This window comes from Patiria miniata, unplaced genomic scaffold (genome assembly GCF_015706575.1).
Source record: "Patiria miniata isolate m_02_andy unplaced genomic scaffold, ASM1570657v1 HiC_scaffold_18, whole genome shotgun sequence".
NCBI classification, from domain to species: domain Eukaryota; kingdom Metazoa; phylum Echinodermata; class Asteroidea; order Valvatida; family Asterinidae; genus Patiria; species Patiria miniata.
Genome location: NW_024037056.1, coordinates 7,880,286 through 7,900,288, shown reverse-complemented (window position 1 = coordinate 7,900,288; position 20,003 = coordinate 7,880,286). Strand labels below are relative to the sequence as shown.

At 41.5% G+C, this 20,003-nt stretch overlaps 1 protein-coding gene across 1 annotated transcript; it reads left to right on the top strand.

Annotated features, from left to right (window-relative positions):
• Positions 1–6: 6 nt before the first annotated feature.
• LOC119724469 (forkhead box protein C1-B-like) lies at positions 7–1,516 on the top strand. The gene has a single exon (XM_038195529.1). The coding sequence runs from the start codon at positions 18–20 to the stop codon at positions 1,266–1,268; it is 1,251 nt and encodes a 416-aa protein (XP_038051457.1). The 5' UTR covers positions 7–17; the 3' UTR covers positions 1,269–1,516.
• The last annotated feature ends 18,487 nt before the right edge of the window (positions 1,517–20,003 follow it).

Here is a 20,003-nt window from a genome sequence, read left to right as displayed (position 1 = left end):
ACATCGCACTCATCGCCATGGCTATACGTAGCGCACCTGACAAAAAGATCACGCTGAACGGCATCTATCAATTCATCATGGACCGGTTCCCTTATTACCACGACAACAAGCAAGGTTGGCAGAACTCTATCCGTCATAATCTCAGCCTGAACGATTGCTTCGTAAAGGTTCCCCGTGAGAAGGGGAAGCCGGGTAAAGGTAACTACTGGAGCCTGGCCGTCAACTGTGACGAAATGTTCGAGAACGGCAACTTCCGGCGACGGAAACGGCGACCCAAGTCAGCCAACGGAGCCAAGAGTCAGGGGAGAGAAGAATGTCAGAAAGACGATCACACAGCAGATTCCTCAGACCAGACAATAAGGGAGGAAGAAGCCACTAAAGGGACACAGAAATCAGGGCAATCCGCAGTGAGTCCAGATCAGGATCACACTTTGGCACGTATGCGACACCTGAGTGAACTCGGTGACAAGGGACCCGTGAAAAGTGACACGAGTTGTGTGGAGGTCGACAGCTGCAACATGATTGACCACACACAACATGACGACCCTGACAACGACATGAGCGCGGACAGCGACCCAGAATGCTTTGGCGACGACCGACCGGCCGCGACAATTCCGAGGTCGACTGGCCAAGTTCCTGTTCCTTTGACCCCGGTCCAAAGACCGCCCCTCGGATCACCTCTTCTACCGGCCGTCAAGTCAGAAGAGCGTAAACCACGGAGTTCCTTCTCTATCGAAAGTTTGTTGGCGACACCGACTAACGACCATGAGCACCAAAATCTCCTGAATCGCAAGAGACCATGTTCCCAAGACTCCGGCAATGAAGATGACAACGACGATGACGTGTCCTACTGCAAGCGACCCTGTTATGAGAATTACGGACACAGCAAGCCCCGGTCACTCTCCGTGGTGACTGATCGTCACACACAGGCGTTCCAAGTGCAAGGGAACCACGGCGGTATCGTACCGCGATCTACCGGGGAAAACCTCTGGCAGCGGGTTCGCTCGGCGGAAAAGGTCGGCCTCAGTCAAGATAAGTACCTGGCAGAAACCACGCTGCGGTATCGGACTTACTCGGCTTTAACGGGAGCAGGTCAGAGAGACAGCGGTTACCCGGCCTATCGTTTGCCGTCAGCTGCTGCTTTGTCCCCTTCACCACATTACCCCAGCCCCGCTACGCCAAACAGACCTTGGGCATACAGTCCCTACATTTCACCGCTCATCTTATCCCACCAACAAGCGGCAACTTCACTGGTCTCCTACCAGTAATCACAGACTCAAATGAACTGTATGTTATCTGTTTTGTTTGTGAAAACCGTTAAGGTTAATATCACTTTTCAAAAAATCCCTTCCTCAAAGAAGCTTTAAACAGTGTTAAATCTGTGTCTGTTAAAACTAAATATGAATATTCTGCGATGATGTGTAATGAATGCTGTAAATAATTGTAAATTTGAATGTGCATTGTCAGATCGAATGACTAATATATTTATACGTTTGCCGTGATAACAATCTTACCAAAAAAAATTGACTTTTCACTGAAATTTGCTTTAGTTTTAATCGCCTAACCAACTTTTATTAGACCAAATTTATTGAATTACTTTATCAGATACAGCCAACAGCTAGAGATGTTGTGAAGAGTGAATATAAAAATTGATGACTTTCAAATAATATTTTTTTTATGGTTTCAGACTGTTATACAATTCATGTGAGAATCAACGTTTAAAAGGTAAATACTGGCACCCAAGTCAACGTTTGCTCCGAAAAGCTCAAATATTTTAAGTTCAAATATTCGGTCACTTTTTCTGCATTTAAATTTTTTTCGAAGATTTCACAACTGCATTAAGAAAAAGTTTAATATCATGGTCAAAAGTTTCCCAAATTAACAAGGCTAACTGAAAGGACATAGGGAGTTCGAAACCAGACTGACTTCACATAAACAATGTTAAGGCCTAATTACATTATGCACTGTGTGATTCATTTCAGCTATATTTGAGAACATTTAATTTCAAGTGGAACTCATAAAGGAGGACACACGTGGGAGTTTTTACCAGATACCTCAAGAAGTCAGCATTTTGATTCTTAGAGTATAATTAATTTGATGCAGTTTATTGTATAAATAAAACAAGTTCGATGCGCAAGAAGTAGACCTTCCTTCTGAAGACAGAAATCTTGCATAATTGGAATGTACTAAGTTGGTTTAAGACAAAAGACAAACAACTCACAATCCAGCATTATGTTCTGAAGCTATACACTCTAAAAGGTCCTGGGTCACATGTGACTTGATACTTTTCCAGGTCAAAATGACACTTTTCCGGAAAGTGATCAAGACAAGTGTCAGTTTGACTCGGAAAAGTATCAGTTACAATAACCTGTTTGTGTTAATATAAAACCGGACGGAAAGTATTAAAACAAAATACTCGGATCATAAGAGTCATATCTTCATAGTTCATACCCTTGTCTATAGAATGTGTGAAATATGCACATCTTTACGCTGAAATCTCAAGATGGCTGTTCCCAAATTCACATAAGAAAATACAAAGACGCTGCCCACCTTTTGATACAAAACAGCCACCCGGTGAATGGAGGTACGGGTCAAGTTTGAGGAGTCGTAAAAACTGTTAAGAAGATGGTTTACCTAGCTATTGGAAGCTGCACACGGTTATAAACGATCGTTCTATACCAACATGGTTTCCGTGTTAAACTTTGGTCAAACATGCACAAGCAATTCCTGAAGTTACACGGGGAAAAAAGGGCGAGTAATCTTTAACTCTTCGCACTATTAAGATTTAAAGTTGGCCTACAGGAAAAAATGTGGCAGATGAACGGTGTTCGGACTGACAGGTTCAATTTGCCTGTTTAGCTTCTACGATGAAATTTACACGAAATTATAATTAACAAGAGTTAAACAGTTCCGATTTCCGATATTTTCAAAGGAATGACTCATTCATTAACAATATGGATGTGTGTGTCCAAAAGAATTTAACAAAATCTATGAAAAGATCTCCCATCTTTTTTTAATGTGATCTTGGAAGACGTTCAAAAAATGCACGTAACATTAACATCCATGCTGATTTTTGGTTCAATTTTTTAAATAAATGTCTTTAGCAAAAGAATTTATAGTACATTATGTACAGTATATTTGTTTCCGGGGAAGGACCAACACACATTTATGAACTCCAACTTTCATGGAAACCAGCAAGAGAACGAATTATGTACGGCTACTTCTTTTTGTAACGGCAAGCTCACACATAAAACTAAAAAAACCCATAAAACTAAAAAAAAAAGGTTTTCAACCACAACCACACAAGAAAACAAAATATAAATCATCAGAAGTAAGAAACTAACCTGTCATGATCATGACCCAGTCAAACATCCTTTACATTTATAAATACAAATTCTCAATTTAAATTTGGATTTGAACTCTTGAAAAACCTGCTGTTAGATTTGACAATAGAAAATAGTCAAATCAGGCTGCAACTGAAAATCGATCAAAATTAGTAACAGACTGAAAAATCTACTGTAAGTAGGAATCTACTCGAAAGGTAAAATAAAACGAGAACTTAGAGAACTAAAGAAACCAAAAGTTGTTTCGACGAGGTTTGAGAGCGGTCTTGTACTTAGTTGTGCAATTTGTATGAGATCATCAACCATGCCAAACAGGGGGCGTGGCTACTAAAGGTATGATATATTCTTTCTGTGTGGACACTTCTTTTGCCCGATAAGGCTTAAACGATGCGGATGAGTTAATACAGGCGGTCTGTCGGAATTTGTAAACGAATCAAAGTGATCAGTTTCTGACGGCATTCCGATGCCATGCGTCGCCAAACGCGACGGTACTGATTCGCGCCAAATATGACATCACATTAATTAATACGCGCACCGCTGCGCTGATAACACACCATCAAGATAAATGGACAAGAAAATATGTTCTTTTCCCCCTGACATTCGCCCCCTCCCTCCCCCCAGGAACCACAGGAACACACACATGGTGACCAGATCGAAGATCTCCCCGCCACTGTCACCATCCCGTCTCGCTGAGGAAAAAAAATTACCTAAATATTTCCACTTATTTTGACTGTTTGGACGTGGGAATGCGAAACAATTTATAGTCGCCGCGGAATCTTCTCCAAAATATTTTGGAAACATTGCGGGCCATCATTCTTCGAAATCATATTCCAATTTTTCTTGTGTCATCTCTCTCATTCTCAATCTTTTTTTTTGTCTCCGCGTCCATGACGAAGACGGGCATCCGTACCGATATTTTGGTAGGGGCCGACTGGCCAGTCGCGATGCTGGAATGTTTGCATTTGTTTGTTATGTTTACCCTAGTAAGATTACACTCCGCCAGAAGACGTTGGAAAATATGTATATTTTGATTTCCTAATGGTAGAGCCTGACATATATAATTTACGAGTTGGAGATAAATTATCAAAAATGTCGACAGAGCCCATGGGTTGATGATTTAAAACTTCAGAGTTTTTTTCTCACTCATGTGGTGTCTACGTTACGGAGATTTTTTCTCGTATTACTGAGTAAGGAAAGGCTTGCCAAAAGAAAACAAAATCAGTTTGATGTAATTCTCTTTTCGACCAGCTGGGTGTATTGACATGTTTGACGCTCAGGAAGAAAAGAAGTTGTCAAAAGCTTCAAAGTCGTACAGGCTGAATAAAAACCCAGGATATTTTCACAACAAATTCGATTTGTTTGTGGTGCGCGAAAAGGGGCTCTTTCTCAATAGTTGCAAAGAGCGACATGAGTGAGGGTGTTAGTACAGGGCGAGTTCCCAGCAAATGTTTGCCTTTGCTACTGCATTATTTTGTCCCGGGCCAGAAGAGGGGAAAATTATAAGCTAGTTGTATTTTGACTCACTGTTTAAACTTCGCCAACACAAAACACGATTCAGTACCGGACCAATGAGTCAACGCTCCCGTGAAAACATCGTTATGATTGGCGCATTGTTCCGGCGATCGCTAGTTCGTTTCTATTCTTTCTTTTCACCAAAGGGAAACTCGGAGCAAACGCCTCGGGGCCACGGGGGGATCCAGCCCCGGCACAGCATAAGCGAAGAACACGCCAAACCAACAATCTCTCGGTACAGACTTATTGCTCTTTTTTCAGCAAACGGTCGAGTCGTTCTTTTTTTCGCCTTTGACAAGGCAGAGAGGGAACACACACCACGGAGCGTTTATTTGCATTTGCTGCCAGTTTACCCAAGTTGTAACATCCATTTTGTGTGAGGGGTTCCAAATATTTGGGAGTTCTGAATCGACCGAGGAAAAACAAATACAGGCACCGGTGGCAGCGGGGGGAAATTGCCCGGTGCTGGTTGAGGACAAAAAGGAGGAAAACTTGGCCCAGGGGACATCCGCGCCTCTAGCCATACAAGAAAAGAAATATTAGGGGTTTGGAGAGAAAGCAACAAGCCCAGGCGACCGAACAGCGTTATCGTGACAATCATAACATCCAACCGATAAAGGTTGGCCAAACCACACGCGATAGTATAATAGCATGAGAAATCAGTCTACCCTCCATCGCAGATGCATGCTGTAATGCGTGCAACATCCCCCCTTCTGAAAAATAATCAATCTCAGATATGGCACATGCAGTCATAATTCGCCAAACAAACCCCGCTCAGACCAGCCGCCAGAAATATTTTTTCTTCTCCGTGGATATTTCATCTCTCACTTATAGCGCATGACTCGGGACTATAAACAAACAAGGCTGGTGTTTCTAAACATCGACAATAAGGGGCACGAAACCGGCCCTGCCACCCAAGACGGAACCAGCCTCAGCTCTGGGTCCTAGCGATAAACACAGTCAATGTCTTATTTACCTCCGAATCAAAGCATGACGGAAGGTAAAAAGTTTCTCGAAAGAAGCAAAGACAACGTCCAAGTATAATACTGCGTGATTAGGATGTCCGTCGTTTGGCATACAGCTGGTGGCTCAGAGACAAGAAACTTGGCGCTTTTGAAGTGGGTTGTTTGGTCGGAAGATGACTTTGACAAAAGAGATGAGAAGAAATGAGAAGAAATTGTGGAAGAAAGATACGGAGAAAAAGTAGAAGAATCCATACAGATGTTTCTAGCATTCTTAGATGACTTTGACAAAAGAGATGAGCAGAAATGAAGAGAGCAAATTGTGGAAGAAAGATATGGGGGGGGGGGGGAAGTAGACGAATACATCAAACAATTCTAGCATTCTTAGATGACTTTGACTTTTGAGATGCGCAGAAATGAGAAGACATTGTGGAAGATAGACCCAGGGAAAGAAGACGAATCCGTCAACAATCTCAACTATTCTCAATAAATCTGCCAGTAACAAGATGTCGTATTATTGAGAAGTATATTCTCGAAATCCACTGAGCTGACACTTCAACAGGTTCATTCGATTTTGAGTGCCCTTATCTTACAGTCGATAAAAAATTGAAATAAACTGCAAATAAAAACAGAAAAGTTTTTTAAATTAATAATTGTACACAGTATTACGTGTTAAATTAAATTGCTCGCATGTATATGCACGGTCTCGGGATGCGATCGCATAGTGATCTATATGCTTCTTGCATATTGCTCAGTGCTTGAGGTTGAAATTTTTTTGATTAATGCGCAAATCATTCTGCAAAAATTTTCTGAAAAATTTCCGGCGCTAGGCGCCGTGAAAACTGAACTTCCCCATACGGTACGTAGTGTACACAGAGCACAATTCCCTTTGAGCTACTGTCATGAAATTTCGTGGGTATGTTCATGATAAGTTGTTCTATGCATGTACCGAGTTTCAAAATTTGGTGTCACTCGATGGCCGAGATCTTAGGGGGGGGGGCGGAATCCCCCCCCCCCGGCTGAGAGATGATCCAAATAGCCCGGCCCTTTTAGGATTAAGCAATTTATTACCAGGCAACAGAGTGTGCTTTAATTACCATGGATCCCCCATTTCATCCATGGGGACAGTTACATGTGTTTCTTATTGTTTGTCATCTTTATCGTTTTCTTTCTTTTGCAAAATGTCTGTCGTTATTCTGTCTACTTCACTCACAAAATTTCTAACGTTTTCAATAAATGTGTCTGTCTAAAATCTTCTCTTGTTTAACTAATCAGATTTTACCCTGCATGTAACGTTCTTTGCCATGTAGGCCTATAGTACCAGTACTGCCATTGTAACATAAGTGTTCCGTTTATTTTTCCATTGACGATTGAAAAACCAAAATAATGTGATATGAAGTTAAATAGAATTAAAGTTGATTTACATCCAACAGTTTTCTTTCTATCCAACCCCCCCTCAACCCCCCCCCCCCCCCCACAATTCACACCTTGTGACCCTCTAAATGACCCCACACAGACACCTAGTGACTGCTCACCTTTCTCTCCGAGGCCCATTTGCCCCAACTCCAATCTCTGTTGACTGACACAAGAACTGCCGGAAACTTTGGAGTGTTGGGTCAACACCACTTGTTATTGTACTAGAGATTTGAACTGCTTCATTTACTTGGCATTCTCACCTGGTCGTCTTACGGGAGACCCCCGCCATTGTTGCGCGGGTATAGCCCCCGCGGTGTCTAAATATTGTTCGGGGTTTTGAGAGAGAAAAAAAATGCTCGCCCGTTCTTCTTTGGCGAGCAAAATTTCTTTTCATTGAGAAATTACACAAAGGGCGTCGAAATTGACGGAGCATGCATGATGAAGTCGACGGAAAGCTGTTTTATTATTTTTTTTTCTATTTCAAAATATTATTACAGTTTTTGACGAGTAGTCAATCAAAGTTGAAGGGTTTATACGGGACGGGGGTGTTTCGTGATGGTAGTGGCAGGTTTTTGAAGTCTGACGTAAAGACTTAAACTTGGATGTCAAAATTAAAGAAAGGCACAATTTGTGATGTATTGGCAGGGCGATGAAAAACAATAGGAAATTATTTATACCCCAAACTACACATCCCCCAAAATTGTTAAAAGCCGAAAACTCGAAACTACACTTTTTGCAAGTTTAGTGCACCTTTCGCAAGGCTTCCTGCTTGTATAGAAACAGAAGCATGACGAACATTTTTCTTATTTGCGAGCATTAAAAATTCAGTAGTGATGTTAAACTCTTTCCTCTTAGGCACCTGACAAAATGTAATGACACTCCAGTAATGACATGTTTATTTTCCCAAAATAATATTGTAACCATTTCTTTAATACAAAAAATTACAATTTGACTTCATCTACGATAAAAAGCCAAACTAATCTAAGCTCCCAAATAACCTTCCTGATAGCCTTTTATGGATGCTAAATCCCAAGTTATCCAGGTGTTCATTGGATGAAGACGATTTTATTTTCTTACCACTTTCGTATACAAATTGATTGTAAAATTCTTGAAAACCATCAAAATACAAGAGAAGTACGATGGCAAAGCAACATCCGTTTTATTCAAAGTTGGTGGAGTTTTAAGAAGCACTGGACTTTTTTTCCCTGTGGACGGTGAATGACAGAATTTGTCGGGCCAACACAAACATTTTGTGAAGGGTTGTCAACCGCCTGGCACACGGAACAGACATACTCTCGGCGGAACGGAGAGTGCGTCGATTGCGGATCGCTGTTCGCAGAGCAAACTTCTCGAGTATTTGCATTGTTCCAACCTTGTTTGCCGGCTACCAGTCATCAGGCGATCCCGTGAATTGAAGAGAAAAGTTAAAATATGCCGAACAATAAATCAATCAGGGGAAAAAATTGTTTCGCGCCCGGAAACAAATCCATACAGGAGATGGAGAATGTCAAGTGTTTGGTGGGTGATGTGTATAGGTGTCATTGAGAGTCTTGGGTTGTAGGAGTGGGAAATTCTTGAGATCTTTTACGGGGTGCTTTTCTTAATTGGCTTGGGTATTTTGGCTGTTTGCCGTGGGTTGTTTGGTGTTTGTCTTGGCCAGTGACTGTACTTTGACCGATGCTTGAAGTGTCTGAGACTGACGATGATCTGAGGAGTAAACAAAGGAGGGAGGAGTTTGGAGGAAACCAAGACTACAAACAAACGGCTCGCCGGATGCACTCAGTTCCTTTTTTTTTTTTTTTTTTTTAACTAGGGGCGATATTTGATGGGGCTCATTACGAAGGGAAGGAATTTAACTCAGTTCTATTTCCTATTCCTATGATCACACTAGGATATGGGATAGGCATCTGCACGGGTTGTTTGAGACAATTGTATATTCCTTTCGTGTCAGGAAATCATTCCGGTGCCGCTTTTGTGAAAAGTTCTGCTACAAACGTGCTGGTCAGAGCCTGTAACGTGCCGAGAAAAGCCGGTAACGTGCTGGTTAAAGCCGGTAACGTGCTGGTTAAGGCCGGAAAAGTGCCGGTTAAAGCCGGTAGCGTGCTGGTTAAAGCCGATATCGTGCTGGTTAAAGCCGGTAACGGGCCGGTTAAGGCCGGCAAAGTGCCGGTTAAGGCCGGCAACGTGCCGGTTAAGGCCGGTAACGTGCTGGTCAAAGCTTGAAACGTGCTGGTAACGCCTCGAACTAGGCCCTCCTTCCTAGAACATTTTAAAAGATTTAAGTACATCGGATATTATAGATAACAGGTATTACAAAATTGCTAGTATGCCTGTCATCCCTTCCTCCATGTGTCTACAAAGTGAAGTTCTTACTGAAAACAATCCAACTGGACACATTGATCCAATTATGGATAAATTAAACCTTCAAAACTAAAGCCTATTTCGTGATAAGATGACTTTCTTGATGATCAAGGTTAATGATTGTACAAGGATGCTTATGCATGTGAATTTAGCAAATGAGAACAGAGGTGAGTCAATGTCAGTGGAGTGAACGGTCAGCAAGATATCAGGAGACAATTTATCGGTTCTCGATTTGGTGTCCCCAAAAATTGAGTGGGTAGATTTAACCCATCATCGTCAGGTTCATGACCAGTCGGCTATTGACCTTTTGCAGACAAAATTGACTGAGAAAGACCAACGGGATAGAGTGACCAGAGTGCCCCAAGAAAAACGGCCACTTTCCGTTTTTAATTCACCAATGAATGAGTGGCAGCTAGCCTCGTTTTATCCCCCACACAATCCTTTGGACAACTCACGCACACACGTCTGTGTCCACGCGTAAACCAGTAGCCGTACACACTTCGTAGTGTACACAAGAGCAGTTCACACCTATTGTTGCTTCCACCCAGTTGACGTACGACGTTGAATGGGCTTCTTTGCCCACATGCACACACAAAAACTCTCCGCTGAAAGCCAACGCTCGTTCAAGTCTTTTGTGCGATTACCTCAAGGAAAAATAAAGCTTGCCGTTTTTTCCCCTCGAATTTGGGAGCAGTTTCGAATTTCAGTAAAATCAACCAGTTTATTGTGCGGCTTTTCTTCTCTAACTCGGAGAAGGACGCCGTCGTGTCGCCATCGCTGCCGGCTCAGACAATTCAAGATCGCAAGGCTAAACCCTAGCTTCGAGAAATCATATTCCGAGACCCATATAACTTGAAAGAAAAGACACACACATTTTGAAGAAAAAAAGTGGACAAGTTGACATGATGAGCTGCATGATGAAGCTGATGGGCGGGTGAAGGTCCGCTGTGTCATACACTCAGGGCATAGCGGTGTTGCCTGGGTACTGTACGGCATGCAACGGACACCGAATCTTAGCTCAAGCAGCGGGGCAGACGACGTCTATTTCCCGCGCGCGCGAATTGGCCCGCCGGTCAGGCAACCAGGGCAAAAAATATGACACGTCTGGCTTCTCCAAGCTGTGTTAAATTAAGAATCCTGTCGTTACTAAGCGGTGCTAAGTCCGCTCCTTTTGGTTATCGTATCTCAGGCAGATGGGCCGACCCGGAGCAATAGCGCATCGGGTTGTAGTCCAAGCAGGCCAAATTGTGTTCACTTGATTCGCCCAGGCGCTGCGGGCAGGAGATTCTCGTCTGCAAAGATTTGCTCGAATGGAGCTTTCCCTCGCGGAGACTTTTGATGAGGCCAGACCGAGATGAGATCATTTTTGTGAATCATTATTGCCTGTCCTATTTTAATAATAGTTCGCCTCTCGGCAAATCCCCGGCCATTCCAGGTCTTTATCTCTCAATAAAACATACCTCAAACCATGCCCATTTGGTTTGGACGGCTCCCTAGTTAATACACCCAGCCGACAGAGCTGTAGGGTTTGGCAGCCATAAAAAACACGCAGAGACTGAAAAATGTAGGTCTTTCACAATGCCATGATGGCGGGCTTTTGAGAGCTACATCGATTGTTGAGATAGCGTTGCGATAGAAATCTCCCCTCTCCATGTTCCATTCCTTGCCTCTTCACTATATTTAATATCAGCCCTAAGTATACACATCCCTCAACATATAGGTTTCCTTTTGAAGAAGAAAAAAAATCAAAAATTGCTTCGGGCATTAACGCGCGAAGCTTGCTTCCTTACCAATATTTAGGCAAGCAATACCACGGTATGGCACTGATTATGGAACAGGGGAAGAACCCTTTGCGAGATGAAGAGTGGACAGTTTGAAAAGAAACTCAGATTTAGTTGTGGCCGAAAGGGAATGAAGGCACAGTGATCCGACGAGATTTGCTTGCTTGAGATTCATGTATCCAAATTGAGACATTGCAAGGAAATGTGACAGAGAATTCCAGTTGCTTGTATTTGCACTTTCAACGCCCTCATTTATCTAATATCGAGACCCTCATTAGTGACTTGAAGAAAAAGATGTTCGTCTTTATGTGAACTTCATGAATGGAACGTACCCGCTACTGGATAATTTACTTCAATCCTTCACAATATATGAGCGGACCTCCCTTTTGCCTTTTTACTAAATTCTAAATGATGTCGGGCGAGGCACAGATACACCTTTGTGTATATAATTATGTGACACATGCCCCCCCCCCCAAAAAAAATGGACATAGCAAAAACCAGCTAAATTAAGCGATATTTTCCCTTCTGCATTTCGTTGGCATTTTCAACCCTTAATTACGTGAGTGCGATATGAGTCGGTTTCCTGTCATCCCCCCCAAATTAAGGCTGATGTCATCCATTCCGTGTCAAAGGTTGCCACCCACCTAAGAAATTGCCGCCTATTAGAATGAGAATGTAAGAACTTGGAGGAGAGGGAAAGGAAAGCAAAAACGAAAAGTAAAAACAGAAACAAATACAGTTAACACGTCCTTCAGTGTATAGGCCTAGTACTTGGTATGTGACACTTTGAAAAGCGTTTTTAATAGCTTGATTTCATACTGGTAAGCCACCAATTTGGTCGCTAAGGTAAAAAATAAATAAATAACATACTCAAATAAAGTAGTCTATCTGTGATAAATCGCCAAGTGGCGCAAAATTAAATATGCTACACTCAGGAATAGCGGCCCAAAAGGTACATGTCGAAGGAAGGAAACACAAATGGCAAAAGAAAGGGGCCCCAAAAGTAGCGTTAAAAAAACCAACCTGAATTCCGTTCCCCTTTCCCTATTAATATCTTACAAGGTTTTTTAACTTACATTGGGGGTATATACACAAACGATATTCGGCTATTCTAAAATGTTTGGTTCTTCCAAAAGCTCACGTTGTAATCTGCAAGAACTTTTACACCAGTGTTCCTATACCAGTGGTGTTAGACTTACACTACAGTTGTTGTAGTGAATTTGAAATTGGTAACCTCGCCTGAATAGTATATCACTTGTTTTCAGCCACGTATATGAAACTTAAGTTTGATATTTGCAACTAAACTCATATTTTGAGTAAGATTATCCCCCCCCCCCGAACAGACAGCGCAGAGTTTTACCACACGCCGCATGCATAGGCTTATCCTCTCTGCGATAGTGCAAGATATAGCCTGGGGCGTTGCCCTAGCTGTCACGCCGCTTGCACCACAAAAGTACAAGAAGACCTCTGTTTTGATGAGCGGAAGACAGAAACAAGCCTTTCTCTAGAAATAGCTAATTGAGAAGTGAATTAATTTGTCTTTTGCCAGTTCACTTCTGAAAAAAGCCGGCATGTTTACGGAGGCAATTAGATGTAGATGAACCACAATGATGGGGGGGGGGGGGCTCGTTTTGTCTGATTTTATTTCTTGGTGCGATGTTGGGAAGCTGTGGAGTAGGGGGAATGTTGTAAAGACTCGAGAACACAACATCAGATTTCTAAATCATAAAAGCGACTAAATAATTGCCGGCAAATTAGTGTTCCCCCCTTGCAATTCCTTGGTCGTTTATTCTCCAATGTGTATTATAAAGATGACAGCAATTAAGAACAATAATTGCAAAAACCAACAAGAACAACGCTGCCCGCATCCATTCATTTTTGCGATGTGTTTATATGAGCTGACGAAAGCTTCCCTTTGCAGAATTTCTTTTTCTTTTGCTGTTTATGCAGGGTTTTGTGCACTCCTTTAACATTTTAAAATTACTTTTAAGAATAGAGTGTATACAAAATGTACTTAAGACTAGCAAAAACACGGCACTCGAATAACCTTTTATTCCGCAGAATATACGGTAGTGTGTCATTTTGAAGGTGGTCCTAACGTTAGGAACATTAAAGATTGTCTATTTTCCTTTCAGCTGATAGAAACCAAAAGTTTTGACTGTATTTAACATTGTTTTCACTGTTGTTTCTGAGATGAAATTTGTCGTTGCTTCTTTTTATGGGTGAAGTAATAAAAAATTACATGTACATTTTAATCAATATGATTTTATAGCGTGCGGCTTTTTTTCTGTTGAATTATGAACATTTCGCTTGAGTCTATAAAATTATACGAACATGACGTCTGTACGCAGAAGTTGCAACCATTCCAAAACCGTTAAAGGTATATACAACATTTGCTTTTGCTTTAGTTTTCAGAAATGGACGGATTTTGGGGTTAATCTTTTATAGCAAATATTGTTACACTGACCTGTATACGATTTTGTGTTCATAGATGCTGGAAAAACCATAAACAAAATGATGTTTTTGTGGTCTGGTTCCCTGAACCTACTTCAGACGAAACGCAGCAATTTATAGACGTCGGGGAATTGTTAGGTCAGGGAACCAAACTAGCTAGCTTGCACTCATTCACGGGTGTGTAATTGATTGCAAACAAAAATGTACACTAACTACATTTGGTAAATTGGCGGCAGTATTTTAAAAAAAACAGTCAGGTTTTTTTAAAAGATGGTCGGCCTGACAGCACACCAGGTGCCATGATTTTACAAGATGCTTGAGACTATTACTCACTTACAAACAGTCAAATGAGGTATTTCATAATAATTTGGTAGGTTTTATTGGATGTTTGAAAATGTTATATATTACCTTAACAGTTAAGCTACCTTAATGCGATATATAGTGTACAATACAAATCATTTAAATAAAAATAATAAAAAAGCTCATAGCCCGCAGGCCCATATAAGCCTAATGGCATGCACCTATATCAATTGTCCCCCCCCCCCTCCTTCTGGCTGCCCCACCAAAGATGTGGGGAAGCAGTGACCAAAAGGTAATTAATACAGTTTGTACTTTGAGTTTGAAAACTCAAATTCCTGGTAACTGGTAATTCCTCAATGGAAAACGACAGACATTGAGACGTACTTGCGCAATAGACAGGATGCATGAGCCTATTATTTACTTACAATCAAGTAGGATATTGCATGGTATTTTGGCAGTTTTATTTTTGAACGCTTACAAATGTTGTCCTTTTCTTTTTAGTTTATACCATACAAAAAGAAACGAACTACAGCAGCTGAAGATTTCAAGTTGGGCTCATCGTGACAAGTTTTATGGAGCATTTAGTTTCTCTTAAACTGTACGAACAAGTTTGGACGCTGGATCGCTCCCACGGGACCAACAATTCACTGATTTCATGGGACGTTTTGATGGCAAGTTTTCATAACTTCTCTGGTTGTTGTTTGTTGAATTGGTCCCCAGGTCCACATTACAGATCCCAGTGTTGTGTTTCATTGTTGAATTATGGCACGGTGTCAGGGTGGTGGGATTGCTGTGTTGTTTGATGGGCAGAGAGTTACATGAACCGGGCGTGTCTTAAAGGGAATATACAACATTTGCAAACATCGAAAAACAAAACTACCAACTTTTTACGAAATACTTTACTAGGATGTTGGTAATGACAGTCTAAAGCATCCTGTAAAATGATGGCAGCTGGTGTGAAGTCATTTTCAAGAAAAGTGGTATTTTTGTATAAATTTCCAACGGTGGTCGGACGACCACCGTTGAAAAAACCTAACAATTTTTCAATCACTGTTCCAAATTTACCATTTTTTTTCAGTCCAAATTTTGTTTCCTATTGGTTACATGTTCATGAACGGGTGCAGGTCAACTAGACTGGTTCCATTTTCCGAACACAAAACTTCAAACATGTCAGTGTAACAATATTTGATCTAGTATATTATACTAGGCCCTAACCCCTCAAATAGTTCATTTCTGAAAATTACAGCAAAAACCAATGATGTACATTCCCTTCAAAGGAAATGTTGATGATGTCCAGCCTATGATTGAACAGCATATGCCAGCTCCATGTTTTCCCAGAAGAGAGCATTTACATAAGCAAAACAATACCTACGATAGAATTAAGTTACAATAGTTTTACTTTCCAAGACAACACGTTAAATCGATAAAATGAATATAAATCACATACAGGCTTATCGAAACTTATGACACTGAAAAACGACCATTAACTGAAATTAATTGATTTTTCACTCGTATCAAATTTTACAATTGGCAGTAATCTGTTCATCAAAACCGATTTTTAATTAAAGAAATCAGATGTTTTTGAACTTTTCGATTTAAATAAATAGGGCAGGTTTAGTAGTCTCTTTAATTATTGTTAGGGGACACTGCAGGGGTGGCGCATTTAACCAAAATTGAAACAATAACAGTTCTATCTCCATATGTTGGCGCTTTCGTCTTTTGAGAGCGGCCGACTTTTCACGGAGTGCCAGATCTATATAGAGCCTCGTAAATCAACGCTTGTGCTGGCTGCTTACTCGCAAGCCCGGGCGGCCCGGTTCAACGGCGTAAAACAGTTTAACTATCGTTCCCAAAACAGTGTTTATTGAGCCGATGTGGTGTGGTCAGGTATAGACATGATGATTGCCAACCGGGCAAATTTGAGTAACACCCATGTAATGCAGCGGCTCCCTTGAACAATTTTAACTGGGTGTAAAATGGTGTAGATAGATGACACCCAGCAAGCGAAAGGATGTCCGTACAGTCCGGTGAACCGTTGGGTGGCGCTAGACTGGGTAATGTCGTAGCCCGAGATTCGTACGGACATAATTGTGAGAAACACACAGGATTTTTTTCTCACATCACACACACAAAAATAATGTAGTACCATGCAGTCCGCGAGTCGTTAAGCCTCGACATTGTTTTATGCATGTTTATTAAAACACTTCAAAAACGTTTCATAAAAATGAATGCCCTAAGAGAGTTAGTTTAAAGTGTTACATATATGAGTCTAGATAGACCCAATTAATGCAACAACAAAAAAGAGTAGAAAATGACAGAGTTCTCACTAATCTGTCGAGGTGGGGGGGGGGGGGGGGGGTTCGGGGCCATGCATAAATTTAATCTAGCCATTTTTTGAAAATCAACTCTGTGATGCGCATGTATAAATAATCCTAAATCAAATTTCATGAGCCGATAATTGTTTTCTTTATCTCTCTCGTAAAGATCTTTCTTACGATTTGAGAATGAAAGAAACGTACAATGGAACACACAGAACCATTATCCCTGTTTAATTTTGGGGTATACCGGTAGAAATAGTTGTTTCATCAGATGGAGCTTACGTTTTAAGTTTTATAAAAATTCAAGGAGGATCTAAAGTAACAGATCAGGGAAAGGAGAGAAAACAAATCTCTGTTTATTGGACTTCGAAAAAATGAAGGAGCTTTTCAAGATGTATAGCGGCGCGGCGGCATTCCTCGCCCCGTGCTCAACCAGGAATCCCCGGCCAAGTACCCTGCCAAAGATCCGGTCCCTTGTCAGATAAGTGCTACTCCACTTTATACCTCCTGCTGCTAACTTAATTGATAGACAAACAAGGAACCTCTTCCGAACTGTTGTTTTTCTATTATTAACTTCCACTGTTCAAAACCAATTTCTCAATTGCGGCGTTTTGGGTATTGTTTGGAAATGGCATAGCGGAAACATCAGGGGGTGCTTCGATTCGACGGGTTATACTGGATTGGTCAGATGTCTCGCAAGATTGTGTTATGCTTCGACCATGGAGTTACACTTTAGGCGGTGTATTGCGTCCTACCTATGATAATTGAAGCCTGCTGGTATTTCAAGGGCGCCCTCGTTTAGAAAATAGAGAAACCCCTCCCACACAAACTTAAAGGAGTGCTTAATAAGAACAAAATCTCCCGGTTGAGGTTGAGAGATTATGTCAGTAGGACACACTCTTCTCCACCCCGTCCAGCCTCAGCAATGATCGTCATCCCCCAACCCCTACCTTCCGCGCGCACACATCCTCATATAATAATGATACCTCCCTGTCAATCGTTATGGGGGAAAATATGACAAGGTGAAAATGAAGACAATCCGATGAGGTGCTACAAAAACAACAGATGAACCGAGCGGACGCGAGAGGCATAGCCGATGGGGAAATGTGTTCGATCTGACGGATACCCAACACTCGTGGAGACGCGGTCATTGTCAAGTCTTGACGTAACAATTGTGTAGGCGAGAGAGTGCGCTGGAAACAGAGAATGCGAGCGGGCTTCTGAGAAGTTGGCGACCGGTCAGGGAGAGGAAGGGACGGGGGAACTATAATCCGGCCATCGGGGTCTCGTAGGAATGTCGTTGAAAACGTGGTTAATTTGGTGTATAATTGAAAAGGGGAAGGGGAAAGAGAAAGTGTCTTGACATTCAATACGTACCAGACAGACTTCACCACACTGTGGTTGAAAAAGGTAACTTAATCGCTTTCCTTTCCCTTTTCAGTATTTTCCCGAATTTCTTTATTCCATTGGGCGGGGGACACCCCTTCGGCCCCCTCCTTCGTTTTATGGCCACACCTCTGATTCTTCTACCAACCCGCGATAATCATGATACACTTTCTCAACATGCGCGATGAGATGAGACTAAGATAAATAGTTTTTATACATCATTAATTAATTATTTTCTATAATAACAAATGATCTGGCTGATCATTCTGTGGTGGCCAGTCTTAACTAGTTTTTAATTCATGGATTCGGGAGTTTCTTTTTCTGCTTCCTTTCTGTCTTTGGTTTCATAATTACACCGGATTTTAAAGTTATCATACCTGAGCTGCCCACGTGGTGGCGCGCGATCAATTTACAACCGACGTACAAAATGTGCCACGCAAAACCTCAAATACGAAAAACTTCATAAATATTATTTCATTTGCAGGACAATGATGCTTAACTTTCCTGTTTATATTATAATAACATTTTGGTCTCATGTGGAATCCCCAAGTTCTAGATTATTTATGTCTTATACAGTCATATTCAATTAATTCGAAGTATCGAACATTTTGGACAGTCCCTAACAAGGCATGACATATTGGCAACGGAACACGACGACTGCTCCATGACACGAGGATTAACAGAAATGAAATAGTTACTGACTGCGATTCAAGCTGTCGGTCAAAGTTAAGGGCTAAATGATCAAATGATACAATAATATCGCTAGGTTCTCTGTGCCACGAGAGAGATGTAGGGGGGGGGGGGGCTTCAAGATGTTATTAAGCTTGTTCTTTAGGGATTACAATTTAAAGGGGGATATATGAGAAATTGATATAAACAGACTATTTAATTTGATTTACTTCCAGACATCACAATTACATTAATGAACAATTAAAATTACAGAATACAGATATCAGGTGATGAATGCTATAGGCTGGCAGAAAGCCAAACTTGTGCCGTACGTGGCCAGCCACCCGTGAATAAACAATGAAGTTTAAATCTAACAAAAGTGAAACTTAAATAAATAGTTACAAAACTTAAATAGTTGGGAATGATTAATACAGACCAGTAGTAACAATATAAGGCGTCTGCAATGCACTGTTAATGTTGTTCAGGCAACGTCTTTTTTTTTTAGGAATAAGGGTAGGGTCATCTTTAAAACTAATGCCTCCCGACAGAAGACATATATTAAAAAATGATACCCCTTTATTATTTTATGTATCAATTACAAAACCAATTAATTTTCGTTGCTTTTTTTCTTCACAAATGGACAGCTCCGTTTCTTTTTGTGAGGGGAAGAGGTACGGAGGTACACTTGGACTGATTATGAGGTACGTACACTTTATACGCAGGTACACTTTGACTGACTATGAGGTACGGAGGTACACTTGGACTGATTATGAGGTACGTAGGTACACTTTGACTGACTATGGGGTACGGAGGTACACTTTGACTGACTATTTACAATACAATTTTGTCCACAGGCACCACGAAAAGACAAACTTCCTCCCACAGAATAGTCACCGATCGTACCCTTCAGAAAAAAAGTGCAGCCGACACAAGGGCAGACCACACAGCGAGTGGTAGGGAAGCGATGAAGGGTACGATATTGTACCTGCTGTAATCTTGACAAATGGAGGGATGGACCTCAGTCGCTAACCCCCAGGCATATGATTGTCTGCACCACACGGGCAACAGGGTGTTGGGGGGGGGGGGGGGGGGGGGCTAGGCTAACACCAGACGCGGGGAAGACGGGAATTTATGGAGCAAAGGGGTTGAATTTATTGGCCAGTTGTTTAGAAGGGGGAATGTCACACCTGAGGTGATGACAGTCGAGGGGGCCAACAGTCTACCCCCGGGCAGGTGTGAGTGAGGAAGTGGACATTTAAAGCAGTGTTCTCACTGCTTTAAAAAAAAAAATGCTTTATTGTACAACTTTATTGCTTTAAATATATTATAACAACCAGATTAATTTCTGAGAATTCTTGAATAAAAACGGAACAGGGGAAAAAATATGTCAACCAACCGTTAAAATTGGAAAAGCCATGAGAAAATGCATAAGCCATTCAGGAACACCAACTTGCAACTTGAAGTGGAGTGGTTTTTCTGAAATGCTCACTAGGAACTACA

Excerpts from the sequence above, each read along its gene's own strand:
- LOC119724469 (XM_038195529.1), top strand. The coding sequence starts at position 18 with ATGGCTATACGTAGCGCACCTGACAAAAAGATCACGCTGAACGGCATC.